Source organism: Theobroma umbraticum, unplaced genomic scaffold, assembly GCF_002168275.2.
Source record: "Theobroma umbraticum cultivar Fairchild unplaced genomic scaffold, ASM216827v3 scaffold_56.0, whole genome shotgun sequence".
In the NCBI taxonomy this organism is placed as follows: domain Eukaryota; kingdom Viridiplantae; phylum Streptophyta; class Magnoliopsida; order Malvales; family Malvaceae; genus Theobroma; species Theobroma umbraticum.
Genome location: NW_018397256.1, coordinates 12435574 through 12449247, shown reverse-complemented (window position 1 = coordinate 12449247; position 13674 = coordinate 12435574). Strand labels below are relative to the sequence as shown.

Below are 13674 nucleotides of genomic sequence, written 5' to 3'. Positions count from 1 at the left end.
AAACACCCAATTCCTAGCTACAACGCAGAATCAACAGAGAAAATACTTGCCAGTCCCCACTCGGGAAGTGTTGCATTATCGAGGAGTTCATGTCAACACGGGATGTACTGATGATGATAAATAATTCTTGTAGGTAGGCATCAATCTGAGGAAAATATCCGCAGTCCAATTTCAATGGCGTCCAAAACTATCTTCATCCTTCTTTTCAACTTCCTTTCTTCTCAATTATCGCACTTCTCTGAAGCAGAAACTTGGGTTAAAGCTTGCTACTGGTACGCTTATGGTGAATTTCCCGTACAGGACATAGATTCTGCGTTGTTCACTCATCTTTCGTGCGCTTTTGCTGAAGTAAACCCTTCAACTTATCAGGTCTTTATCCCCTCTGCCTCTGAACAAGACTTCTCAACCTTTACAAGTATCGTCAAGCGTAAAAACCCATCCGTTAAAACACTGTTGTCCATCTGGAATGGGATATCTGCAACAGGAAAATATTAACTGGTGAGCAAGTTAATGACTCAGTATTATCTTCAATGATCTCAGAATCTTCTAAAAGGAAGTCCTTCGTTGATTCCTCAATAAAAACAGCTAGGCGCTATGGTTTTCATGGAATAGACTTGAGCTGGGTTTGGCCTAACAGCACGGACTTGGCCAATATTGGCGTTTTATTAGATGAGTGGCGAGCTGCCATAAATTCTGAGCCAAGAAAGCCAAGTGAATCACAATTGATCTTAACGATAGCTGTTCGTTACTTGCCAGAAATTGAAATGGTAAGTTATCCAACCGACTCCATAAGTAGAAATGTCGACTGGGCGCATGTTGTGGCATATGACCACCATTTGCCTACGAGGGAGAATTTAACAGGTGTCCATGCTGCTTTGTACAATCCATCCAGTCATGTTAATACAGATTTTGGTATCAGAGAATGGTTAAAGAAGGGATTTCCACCAAGCAAACTGGTTTTGGGTTTGCCTTACCATGGATGGGCATAAAAATTGGTGAGCCCCCATGATAATGGTGTCGGTGCTCAAGCTTCAGGCCCATCAATTACCAATGATGGTTCTTTGGGCTACAAAGCTATCAAAGCATATATTCGAGATTATGGTTATGGAGCTGCTTCTATATACAATGCAACTTATGTAGTGAACTTGTTTGCCTCTGCAACAACTTGGATCAATTTTGATGGTGTAGAGACTGTCAAAGCAAAAATTGCGTATGCGAAGGAGAAAAGGCTTATTGGTTACAACGCGTTCCAGCTTTCCAATGATGAGAACTGGGCACTAACACGGGCAGGTAGGTGCTAAATTTCTTATATATGTTATCAGGCATGTGATAATTTCAGTTTGGGACCTCTGTCTAATCCCTTAAGGCATGAGGCTGACTTAAATGCTGTAAGATTTTTGTCCTAAGAAGTGTACAACAACAGGAGAGAGCAAATCATTTTTACGAACTAATTTTTGACCAGCAGGAATTTCATTTCTAAGACTGCTTTTTTGTGCTTCACTCGGTACTAAGAACTCATGCATCAAACAGAGAGCTAGGATATGGTTTATGTCATTTGCTTGCTATGTGCAGCTTAAGGTCTTTCGTAACTTTCTCAAATCAATCTTACAGAAATCAAACAAAGTAGGTACAGAAAAGTTTAACAATTTTGATGAAAGACTCTAATTTAGTTTAGCATATCAATTTTTTTTTGAAAGCTTTTTTCACCTTTCAAAAAAACAATAATATGCTAAACTAAATTGACAGCTCAAGAGGGAGAACTTCAAGAAAACAAGCAGCGGTTGTTGCTTGAAATCATCCTTCCAGTTTCTCTAGTTGTTATCCTGGCAGCTGCTATCATGTATTACTTGAGACGAAGAAAGGTCAAATCCGAAGGTAACTGCCTTCAACCATTGAGGATAGGAATTGAAACAAAAATTTAAATTGATATCAAGGCATGAAAGGAAACATTATTTTTGGTTTTTCCTGGCATTTCTTTTTACAGATGAAATGGTTTTAAGAGGCATTCCTACCCCAAGAATCTCTACATCAGCTGCTCAAAATTTTGCCAGCGATGCTCCTCATTTGCAAGTGTTCAGGTTTGCCAACATCAAAGCGGCTACAAATAATTTTTCAAGTGCAAACAAGCTTGGAGAAGGCGGATTCGGTCCTGTTTACAAGGTACTGTATGATTGAACTACTTCTGAAGGTGTTGAGATATGTAGCACATGATTAGAAGGAGCATGACATGTACTTTAAACCAGACTAAAAACTACTACTTCCCCTGGACTGTTTAGGGGCGAATTTTGCATTTTGCATGTAGAAGAGCGCACACAATTGTATTAGCTTTGTTAAGTGGTTGGAGTTCTATATTTATTTAATGGATTTTCGTTCAGCAGTAAAGCTAGCTAGGTAGCACACAATTCAAATTTATGAGTATCCCTTTTGAACTTTGATAGGGTAAACTACCAGGAGGCCAAGAAATAGCAGTAAAGAGACTTTCTGCATCCTCTTCTCAAGGGCTTGAGGAGTTTCAAAATGAGGTTGCATTGACGGCAAGACTTCAACATGTAAATTTAGTAAGAGTCTTGGGATATTGCACAGAGAAGGAGGAAAAGATGCTGATATACGAGTACATGCCAAATAAAAGCTTAGATCTCTACCTCTTTGGTATGCTAAGTTCTTTTTATGACTTCTATTACAGTTTTTTCAAGCACATTTTGGAAATAAATTTTGTATCTAATGATATCATCTGTGATTTTTTTATGACGTAAATGAAACTCAGCATTACATACCAGATGAACAAGCAATCATAAATGAGGACAAACAGAAAACAGAACAAATTAAGAAGATAAAACAGCAAGAGGAATACAGGCTTAATCAAGCCTGATATTCATTAACTTGGAAATATGTACATCATACAAGACTTAAAAGCAAAGTTTAAGCCTAACTTCTACACTGCAATACATTATCAGAGGCTAAACATGAGTTCAGCCATACATTAGGTGCATTTGACATAAGGCATGACAGTAAGTAACGGTCACATTACAAAACAGTGAAGCATGGACTCATGTCTGCTGTCTTGGCTTGAAAAAGTTCTTCAATGCAAGTCTTAATTCAACACTCCTTTTTAAAACTTGCTTTGCAGACCCCAAGCATAGCTCTCAAATCTTGCTTGGCAGAGCTTTGGTGAACATATCAGCTAACTACATATCAGAATTGCAGTGGTTGAATTTAACCTCTCTATTCTTCTCTGTTTCTCACAAATTATGATACTTTACACTTATATGTTTTGTTCTTCCATGATTCACTGGGTTCTTGGCAAGGGCAATTGTTGACCTGTTGTCTATAAACACTTCAGTAGCTTCCTTTTGATCAAATTTTATATCACAAAGTAGTTTCCTAAGCCAAACAGCCTGATTTTTGGCAGCTGTAGCAGGAATGTATTCTGTTTCTACTGTAGATTGAGCTATAACCTCCTACTTTCTTGAATTCCAACTGAATATAGCACTTCCTAGATGAAAAGCATAACTAGATGTGCTTTTGGAGTCTTCAACACTCCCTGCCTTCACTGTCACTATAGCCAGTGAGATTGACAGTATCAAAATGCTTGAAGTGCAAACCAAAGTCCAAGTGTCCTTTTAAGTATCTCAGAATTCTTTTAGTTGCTGTAAAGTGCAGCACGGTAGGACTTTGCATGAACCTGGATAGATAACTAAAAGAAAACATCATATCAGGTTTTGAACCACATATGTAAAGAAAGCAACCAATGAGGCTTCTATGTAGTGATGGTTCTGCTAAGTTAGAGGAGCTGGGGGCTGTAAGTTTTTCATTCACTACCATGGGATAACAAATTGGTTTGCATAGATCCATATTACCCTTAAAGACCTCAGTTGTATACCTTTTCTAAGACAAGAAAGTACCAGTAACACACTGATCTAACTGAAATCTCAAGAAGAACAACCAAAGCAACTAGTAGTCTAATTGTCTCAACTCTTGCAACTAGTGCAAAGGTCTCACCAAAGTCAACTATCACATTATATACTACAATATACTATCAGAGGCTAAACATCAGTTCACCCATACATTAGGTGCATCTAATAGAAGGCATGACAATAATTAACTATCACATTACAAAATAGTGAACCATGGACTCATGTCTGCTGTCCTGGCTTGAAAATTTTCAACGCAAGTCTTAATTCAACAATCAAAAGTGGTTCTCTTTTTTCCTCAATTGGCTTTTGGGATCTAAACTTTCCAACTGAGTTACTAAAATTTTTTGCAGACCCTATGAGGAGGAATATGCTGGATTGGGAAAAGCGTGTGCATATCATAGAAGGGGTCACTCAAGGGCTTTTATATCTCCAAGAATATGCAAATATTACAGTGATTCAACGGGATCTAAAAGCTAGTAACATATTACTGGATGGTGTGATGAACCGCAAGATATCAGATTTTGGGATCGCTAGATGTTTCAGAAAAGACGCATATGAAGCAAACACTGACAGAATTCTTGGAACATAGTAAGTGAACTTGGAAACAGAATTTGCTCTTTTTCGATGTACGCTCACTTGCTTAGCGTTTCAATCAACACATCAATGCAGCGGCTATGTTCCTCCTGAATATGTTACAAAAGGTATCTACTCCATGAAGTATGATGTTTACAGCTTCGGGGTTCTACTTCTGCAAATCATAAGTGGCAAGAGGAATACATGTTATTACGGCCCCCATGAGAACTTAAACCTTCTTGACTTTGTAAGTTTTATCAAACCAATGTTTTGAGATATTGTATAAGGGGCCTAAGGGGTTCAAAGATTGCAACCATTTTGGCCATGATTCCCATGAATTCATTGGTTTGATGCAGGCGTACGACTTGTGGAATGATAATAGAGGCACAGAGTTTATTGATCAATCACTGGATGACTCATCTTCACCTTGTAAAATCATGAGATGCATGCAAATCGCGTTGCTCTGTGTCCAAGAAAATCCAGGGGACAGATCATCCATGTTAGAAGTGTTCACCATGCTCAAAAATGATTCCATGGCGGCTTCTTCCCCTAAAAGGCCAGCTTTCTCTGTGAAAGCAGATAAAAAAACAGGGAGCACATCCGCATCGCAACAAGAAATATGCTTCTTCAATGATCCACAAATTTCCGAATTGGAACCCCGATGAGGGTGAAGGTCTTTTGGAAGATATCATAGCCATAAATTTCCTCTGAAATGTATTTTCTGGCAACGAGTTATAAGTTTTTAGATACAATAGTTGAAAATTTTTATTACCCATAGAAGCAAGCATAACCCAAGTGGTAGTTCTATCTGATTATGTTCGGGAAAATTTGGGCTGCCGGCAGATGGGCATCTATGCCCAGTTGACTTTGGGGACATTCTTAAACAGAATAACTGTATTTTTGTGACACATGACACACTCAGACACATTGCACGGACATGGCTGCCACATGAATTTAACCCAAGATCAAGTGGTCTTTACGTATACGACAGGTTGTGTTATGATGATTAATTTGAAGCTGAAAAGAAAAAAGAAAATTAATTAAGGTAAATTTTCTCTGCGTGAAGAAAGGCTGCTGCTGTTTTGCTTCATTAGTCCACTTTTAACATAATTGTGTCAAGTCAAAAGATGTAATGAATGCCAAAAATTGTTTTAGGACTGATCAGCCTCAGCGAAGGGACGGGAAAGCAGCCGTCTGAGAAAAGGGATGGTTCGACTGTTTAGACTTCTAGCGAGGCTTGACGGGAAGGAAAGCTAGGAGTTCCGAATCAAGGGAACAGTTTTAAACCGGATGAACAAGGCAACTAGACAAATAGGCTTTCGACCAAGTCAAAACCAATCAGAGGTTGATGGAAAATATGCGAAACTCCCAGCGTTAGAACCACTAATCAACTCTCAGGTTTACTTTAAGCAAACAGGAGCTGTCATTTACGTGGGTAATGTCTTTTTCTCATTTGTGTTCCTGTCTTTTTTATACAAGTGTCCATCAACAAAGACCCTCCTGATACGTTTAAGAGAGTTTATTAGTCAAGCATGTGACGCCAGTGACAAAAGCCCAAATTTTGCCGCCGTATGGAAGAAGTTGATATTTTTTGGTAACTTCTTCAGAATGTTTCCCTGAACCTCTTCATTACTACCCAACCGGGTAGTCTTAGTCATAGCACATCAACTTTGGTTGGGTTCTTTCTCCTCAGTCCATATATTGATATTTCCTGATTTTTAATACCCCAGTGTTATAAAACATTGAAGTCATGAAGAAAGTAGTTTTTTATTAGCCTCAAGAACAGAAACAACCAATAGCCTCGTGCTTTAATTGCAAGTAAAGGGTAGGGTGTGCTTTATTCTACCGAGAAGTACCTCCCAGTTCCCACTCTGGAACTGTTGCGTAACCGAGGAGTTACTGTCAACACGATGTTTTGATATTGTAAAGCTTAGTTTAGAACTGTGGTACTTTTAATATCATATATGTTTTGTTCGCTGGTGTTATGCACGTTCACACCTATTATATTCTAATCATAATATGAACAGTTAGTGTACTCTTCCTATTCTGGGCAGATTGTTAATAAAAATACCTTAGTAGCTGAGAAAAAAACCTATTCGCAGTCCAATTTCAATGGGGTCCCAAACAATCTTCATCCTTCTTTTCATCTTCCTTTCTTCTCAATTATGGCACTTCTCAGAAGAACAAACTTGGGTTAAAGCTGGCTACTGGTATGCTAATGGTGAATTTCCCATACAAGACATAGATTCTGCGTTGTTTAATCATCTTTCATGTGCTTTTGCTGAAGTGAACCCCTCAACTTATCAGCTGTTTATCCCCTCTGCCTCTGAACAATACTTCTCAAACTTTACAAGTATCGTCAAGCGTAAAAACCCGTCTGTTAAAGCGTTGTTGTCCGTCTGGAATGGGATATCTGCAACAGGAAAATCCATAACTGGTGAAAAGGTAAACGACTCAGTATTATCTTCAATGATCTCAGAATCTTCTAAAAGGAAGTCTTTCGTTGATTCCTCAATAAAAACAGCTAGGCGTTACGGTTTTCATGGAATAGACTTGTTCTGGCTTTGGCCTAGCAGCACGGACTTGGCCAATATCGGTGTTTTATTAGATGAGTGGCGAGCTGCCATAAATTCTGAGCCAAGAAAACCAAGTGAGTCACAATTGATCTTAACAATAGCTGTTCGTTACTTGCCAGAAATTGAAATGGTAAGTTATCCAATAGAGTCCATAAGTAGAAATGTTGATTGGGCGCATGTTGTGGCATATGACTACCATTTGCCTTCAAGGGAGAATTTCACAGGCGTCCATGCTGCTTTGTATAATCCATCGAGTCATGTTAATACAGATTTTGGTATCAGAGAATGGTTAAACAAAGGATTTCCACCAAGCAAGCTGGTTTTGGGTTTGCCTTACCATGGATGGGCATGGAAATTGGTGAGCCCCCAAGATAATGCTATTGGGGCACATGCTTCAGGTCCAGCCATCACCATTGATGGTTCTATGGGCTACAAATCTATCAAATCATATATTCGAGATTATGGTTATGGAGCTGCTTCTGTATACAATGCAACTTATGTAGTGAACTTGTTCACCTCTCCAACAATTTGGATCAACTTTGATGGTGTAGAGACTGTCAAAGCAAAGATTGCCTATGCAAAGGAGAAAAGGCTTACTGGTTACAATGCGTTTCAGCTTTCTAATGATGATAATTGGGCGCTATCACGGGCAGGTAGGTACTAAATTTCTTATTAATGTTATCAGGCATATGACGGTTTCAGTTTGGCACCCGTCTAATCCCTTAAGACATGAGGCTGACTCAAATGCTGTAAGATTTTGGTCTTAAGAAGAATACAACATCTGGAGAGAACAAATCACTTTTATGAACTAAATTAGACCAGCAGGAATTTCATTCCTCAGATTTGCTTTCAATCATCTCAGAAGATTTTGTGCTTCACTCGGTATTAAGAACTCTGCATCAAAGAGAGAGTTAGGATATGGCTTATGTCATTTGCTTGCCATGTGTAGCTTAAGATCTTTTAGAACTTTCTCAAATCAATCTTACAGAAATCAAACAAAGTAGGTACCGAAAAGTTTAACAATTTTGATGACAGACTCTAATTAATATGCTAAACTACATTGACAGCTCAAGAGGGAGAACTTCAAGAAAACAAGCAGCGGTTGTTGCTTAAAATCATCCTTCCAGTTTCTCTAGTTGTTGTCCTGGCAGCTGCTATCCTGTATTACTTGAGACGAAGAAAAGTCAAATCCGAAGGTAATTGCCTTCAACCATTGAGGATAGGAATTGAAGTAAAATTTTAAATTGATATCAAGGCATGAAAGGAAACATTTTTTTGGTTTTTCCTTGCAATTCATTTTACAGAGGAAATGGTTTTAAGAGGCATTCCTGGCCCAAGAATCACAACATCAGCTGCTGAAAATTTTGCCAGTGATGTTCCTCATTTGCAAGTGTTCAGGTTTGCCAACATCAAAGCGGCTACAAATAATTTTTCAACTGCAAACAAGCTTGGAGAAGGCGGATTCGGGCCCGTTTACAAGGTACTGTATGTGTGAACTGCTTCTGAAGGTGTTGAGATAGATAGCACATGAAAAGATAGAGCATGACATGTAATTCAAACCAGAACAAAAACTACAACTTCCACTGACTGTTGAAGGGCGAATTTTGCATTCTGCATGTAGAAGAGCACACACAATTCTATTAGCTTTGTTAAGTGGTTGGAGTTTTATATCTATTTAATGCACTTTCTTTGAGCAGTAATGCTAGCTAGGTAGACAATGCAAATTTATGAGTGTCCCTTGTGAACTTTTATAGGGTAAACTTCCAAGAGGCCAAGAAATAGCAGTAAAGAGGCTTTCTGCATCTTCTTCTCAAGGACTTGAGGAGTTCCAAAATGAGGTTACCTTGACGGCAAGACTTCAACATGTAAATCTAGTAAGAGTCTTGGGATATTGCACTGAGAAAGAGGAAAAGATGCTGATATATGAGTGCATGCCAAATAAAAGCTTAGATCTATACCTCTTTGGTACGCCAAGTTAATTTTATGTCTTCTATTACAGTTTAAAGCACATTATGGGCCTGAAATGGCTTTTTCTTTTCCTCTGTTGTCCTTTTGGGTTCTAAAATTTTCAACTGAGCTGCTAAAATTTTGTGCAGACCCTATCAGGAGGAGTACGCTGGATTGGGAAAAGCGGGTGCATATCATAGAAGGGGTCACTCAAGGGCTTTTGTATCTCCAAGAATATGCAAATATTACAGTGATTCATCGGGATATAAAAGCTAGTAACATACTACTGGATGATGAGATGAACCCCAAGATATCAGATTTTGGGATGGCTAGACTTTTCAGAAAAGATGCATATGAAGCAAACACTAGCAGAATTGTTGGAACATAGTAAGTGAACTTGGAAACAGAATTTGCTCTTTTTTGATGTATGCTTACTTGCTTAGCGTTTTAATCAACACATCAATGCAGCGGCTATCTTCCTCCTGAATATTTAACAAAAGGTACCTACTCCATCAAGTATGATGTTTACAGCTTCGGAGTTCTACTTCTGCAAATCATAAGTGGCAAGAGGAATACATGTTATTACGGCTACCATGAGAACTTGAACCTTCTTGAATTTGTAAGTTTTATCAAACCGATTTTTTGGGATATTGTATAAAGGGCCTAAGGGGTTCAAAGATTACAACCATTTTGGCCATGATTCCCATGAATTCATTGGTTTGATGCAGGCGTATGACTTGTGGAATGATAATAGAGGCACAGAGTTTATCGATCCATCACTGGATGACTCATCTTCACCCTGTAAAATCATGAGATGCATGCAAATCGCGTTGCTCTGTGTCCAAGAAAATCCAGGGGACAGACCATCCATGTTAGAAGTGTTCACCATGCTCAAAAACGATTCCATGGCGACTACTAGTCCTAGAAGGCCAGCTTTCTCCGTTAAAGCAGATAAAAGTACAGGGAGCACATCCACATCGCAACAAGGAATATACTCCTTCAATGATCCACAAATTTCGGAACTGGAACCCCGATGAGAGTGCAGGTTTTTTGCAAGCTATCTTAGCCATAAATTTCCTCAGAAATGTATTTTCTGGCAACAAGTATAATTTTTTAGATAATTGAAAATTTTTATTACCCAAAAAAGCAAACAAACCCCGCTACAAAGAAACAATAATATACAGCAGCGGTATGCAGGAGAAAAACCAAAGAGTACAGAACACAAGCCATTTCACTCCATTTAATTACTGTCAATCATGAAGCTTTAATTGAATTCTATCATCTACCAAAGTAGGTGTAGCAAATGCTATTGATTTTTATAAAATAATACAAAAACTATCCGTAAATAGTTGGACTTTCAAGGACAAAAGTCGGATGAGTCCAGTTCTGGTAGGGCTATAGAAGAGCAGTTCTGATTTTCTACAAAGTTGGCCATGGCTGGTTTTGCCCACTGTAAATTGGCTGAAGACAGCTTTACAGAACTAGTCATCAAGGACTAGTCCCTGGCTTTAGTCTCTCTAGACTATTTCGGATTTTGCTCTGAAACGAAAGGAAAGAATAGATGCTACTTAAATCGATACATGCCAAGAAAAACCTTGGATTTCGATATTTTTTGTCAACACACAATTTTTTTTTCAAATCATACAGTTGAACATAGGCTACATCATGTCAGATGATAACCAGATTACAAAGTATTAGGTTGAATATTTTGGGTTGACAAAATTTATTATGTTGAAAATTTTGTACTGGTAGATGGCCATCTAGGCGCAATCCACTCAAGGATTAATTCAAAGTTCTTTTTTTTGAAAATTAAATTTTATTAAGTCAAAGGCTAAAATGTCATATAAGTCTAGCACCTAACTGGTGGAAGACTTCTCTTAGCATAGCATAGAAAGCCAGATATGGAGAGGGTATTGCCCCTGTACAATTTGCAAAAGAATGTTATGCAAAAAACCTTTGGCAGCAAAAGACAAAAGAAAGGAGGAAAGGAGCCCCTGTCAACAGATAAATAACAGGCTACAAGGATCATAAAGAGGTTATGATAACACTAATCTTAACAAGAAAAACATGTTGGTGAAATCTGATAATAAAAAAACCTTAATTCAAGGTATTTACTTAATTTCAATTTAAAACATAATTAAAATTTAATTTATTATCGTTTTATGTTATATAATATTAATGTGAGATATTGATATATCATAATAAATGATGATGAAATGTATTTATATAATATAATTATAGAAAATGAAAGAAAATATCAAATCTTGAAAAATCAAAGGGTAACCATCATATTAAGAGTTTGAGAATGAAATACACCTGCATTTGGTAAATGATTGAAAGAGATTATATTAATTAAGACTTTACAAAAGCTGTAATAAGAGCCAAGTTGCTTGACTGTGACTTCCACTTGTCCCTTCACTTTCTCATCTGCAGGCCCTCTCCCACAATCAAACGAGAGTGCGAAACAACCACATAAGCCCATTATATGTAAGGTTCAAACACCACCATATATATTTATATCAGTGCAAAAACTTTGCTTTCCTATTTTATGTTTAGTGCTGTTTTGAACAGTTACCCAATACGCTCAATTTTAACCTTGATTCCAATCGGAATTGGACAACCCTTTTATCATTTTCAAATCCATGTTTGAATAGAGTAAGTCAATTTTTCTGTAGACGCCCACCCAACCCACCAATATATGAAAAGTCTAATCCCACATTTCTTATCTGAAGATATCATATGAAAAACGTAAGAATTGCAAGAAATATAAGTGAAAATTACCCAAATAAATGTCAGCGGCGGCCAAAATATATGCGATTTTAACTTCCCTATAATCTAGAAACTATGTTTAATGTATAAAGGCAAGGATCCAAAACTATAAACAAAGAAGTGTTCAAAGTTTCTTCTGGCTAGACTATTAGCTAGATGATTGCTATATATATCTCTTCTGGACTCGTGATGAAAATCATTAGTGATAAGCCTTCTTTGCAATAATGGCAGGCCTCACCAAGACATACTTTCAGCTCTTTTCCTTTCTCATTGTTTTCTTAATTGTGCCTACAAGACTTGTCATGGCGTTGCCACCGGCTGTCAAAGCAGCTTATTGGCCTTCATGGACGACAACTTTCCCGCCTTCGGCCATAGATACGTCCTTGTTTACTCATATTTACTATGCTTTTCTCATGCCAAGCAACGTCACCTATACATTCGAAATCCCAAGTTCAACAGCTCATCTGCTGTCAAATTTTACTACCACCCTCCATCACAAAAAGCCGCTGGTTAAAACCCTTTTCTCTATTGGTGGCGGAGGTGCTGATCCTCTTGTCTTCTCTCGCATGGCTTCAGAGGCAAAGACACGTAAAGCTTTTATAAATTCAGCCATAGAGGTGGCACGAAAGTTTGGTTTTGACGGGATGGACCTCGACTGGGAGTTCCCTAAAAACCCAAAGGATATGCAAGACTTGGGCATTTTGTTTACGGAATGGCGGCAAGCAATCAACTATGAAGCTAAGGCCAGCCACCGAGCTCCTCTGCTTCTCACGGCGGCGGTGTACTTCTCCGTTGACTTTTTCTTGGATGAAGTCTACCGAAAATACCCAGTGAGCTCTATGAATCAAAATCTGGATTGGGTTAGTGCAATGTGTTTCGATTATCATGGAGGATGGGACACTTCAAAGACAGGCGCTCATGCCGTGCTTTATGACCCAAACAGTAATGTGAGTACAAGTTATGGGCTTAGGTCATGGATCAAAGCTGGGGTGCCTAGGAGCAAGTTGGTTATGGGCCTGCCCCTTTATGGTAGGACTTGGCAGCTTAAGGACCCAAATTCACATGGGATTGGATCGGCCGCAGTTGCAGTCGGTCCAGGAGACAATGGGGTGTTGACGTTTGTCCAGGTGGAGAAGTTCAACAAGAAGAATGATGCCAAGGTAGTACATGACATGGAAACCGTATCCACATATTCTTACGTTGGGTCAACCTGGATTGGGTATGATGATGCTTTATCAACAACGTTGAAGATTGGGTTCGCTCAGGCCCTTGGAATTCGTGGCTATTTCTTCTGGGCTCTTAGCTTCGACAACGAGTGGAAAATCTCTAGACAAGGTAATACTGACATTATATCCTCCTTTATTGACATACAGTGACTAACCTGATGATTTTGTTACTCAACATTTTCTTGTGCTTGATCTGTTTTTGCAGCTTCAAGAGCGTGGGTTCTTGGTGAATGAAAACTGAAGCTCCTTTGGTCTGTATACTGTATTTGCCTAGTAGTAGTACCAGGAAAAGAGATACATAAATGCCAGTTGAACATTGATTTGAGTTATGCTGATACAATGGAAGAATCTTCGTTTATCCTTTTATGCCTTTATCCAGTAAATCATGATAAAAACAACGTTTAATTGATCAGTCGGAGTTGAACACATTAGTTCATTTCGTCGAACTTCTCATATCTTTTATTTCGATCAAGAAATTAACAATAAAGAAAATAATCTATTCATTTCTTCACGATATAGAAAAATTACAAACCAATGATAGTTGACATGAATAAAGGAAAAATGAAATTTATTTGTAACATGGTGAACTCGAGCTTATATATGGACGGAAAGAAAGAGAAACAGTTTCTGAGAGCTCCCAATGAATCATGCTCCATGAAAGCTCCAGGC

General features: G+C 38.3%; 3 protein-coding genes and 1 pseudogene across 5 annotated transcripts; all 4 read left to right on the top strand.

Annotated features, from left to right (window-relative positions):
* Window positions 1-127: 127 nt before the first annotated feature.
* LOC110411422 (class V chitinase-like) lies at window positions 128-3252 on the top strand (annotated as a pseudogene). Its single transcript, XR_016350874.1, has 6 exons — window positions 128-1290; window positions 1747-1875; window positions 1985-2160; window positions 2439-2649; window positions 2955-3008; window positions 3128-3252. The product of XR_016350874.1 is annotated as a class V chitinase-like (transcript).
* A 759-nt stretch (window positions 3253-4011) lies between these two features.
* Window positions 4012-5175, top strand: LOC149527564 (putative cysteine-rich receptor-like protein kinase 32). Its single transcript, XM_089782725.1, has 3 exons — window positions 4012-4502; window positions 4584-4734; window positions 4844-5175. The coding sequence occupies exons 1-3, from the start codon at window positions 4270-4272 to the stop codon at window positions 5150-5152; spliced, it is 693 nt and encodes a 230-aa protein (XP_089638851.1). The 5' UTR covers window positions 4012-4269; the 3' UTR covers window positions 5153-5175.
* Window positions 5176-6599: 1424 nt separating this feature from the next.
* On the top strand, window positions 6600-10047 carry LOC110411564 (cysteine-rich receptor-like protein kinase 19). Of its 2 annotated transcripts, none has more exons than XM_089782731.1 (7): window positions 6600-7716; window positions 8131-8246; window positions 8370-8543; window positions 8818-9028; window positions 9160-9397; window positions 9479-9629; window positions 9739-10047. In XM_089782731.1, exons 1-7 carry the CDS (start codon window positions 6600-6602, stop codon window positions 10045-10047), a joined length of 2316 nt encoding a protein of 771 aa, XP_089638857.1. The 2 variants fall into 2 exon arrangements, with proteins under 2 accessions (XP_089638857.1, XP_021277453.1); XM_021421778.1 differs by having other exon boundaries at window positions 8131-8259; window positions 8368-8543.
* Window positions 10048-11994: 1947 nt separating this feature from the next.
* Window positions 11995-13424, top strand: LOC110411301 (class V chitinase CHIT5b-like). Its single transcript, XM_021421401.2, has 2 exons — window positions 11995-13114; window positions 13211-13424. Exons 1-2 carry the CDS (start codon window positions 12004-12006, stop codon window positions 13237-13239), a joined length of 1140 nt encoding a protein of 379 aa, XP_021277076.1. The 5' UTR covers window positions 11995-12003; the 3' UTR covers window positions 13240-13424.
* The last annotated feature ends 250 nt before the right edge of the window (window positions 13425-13674 follow it).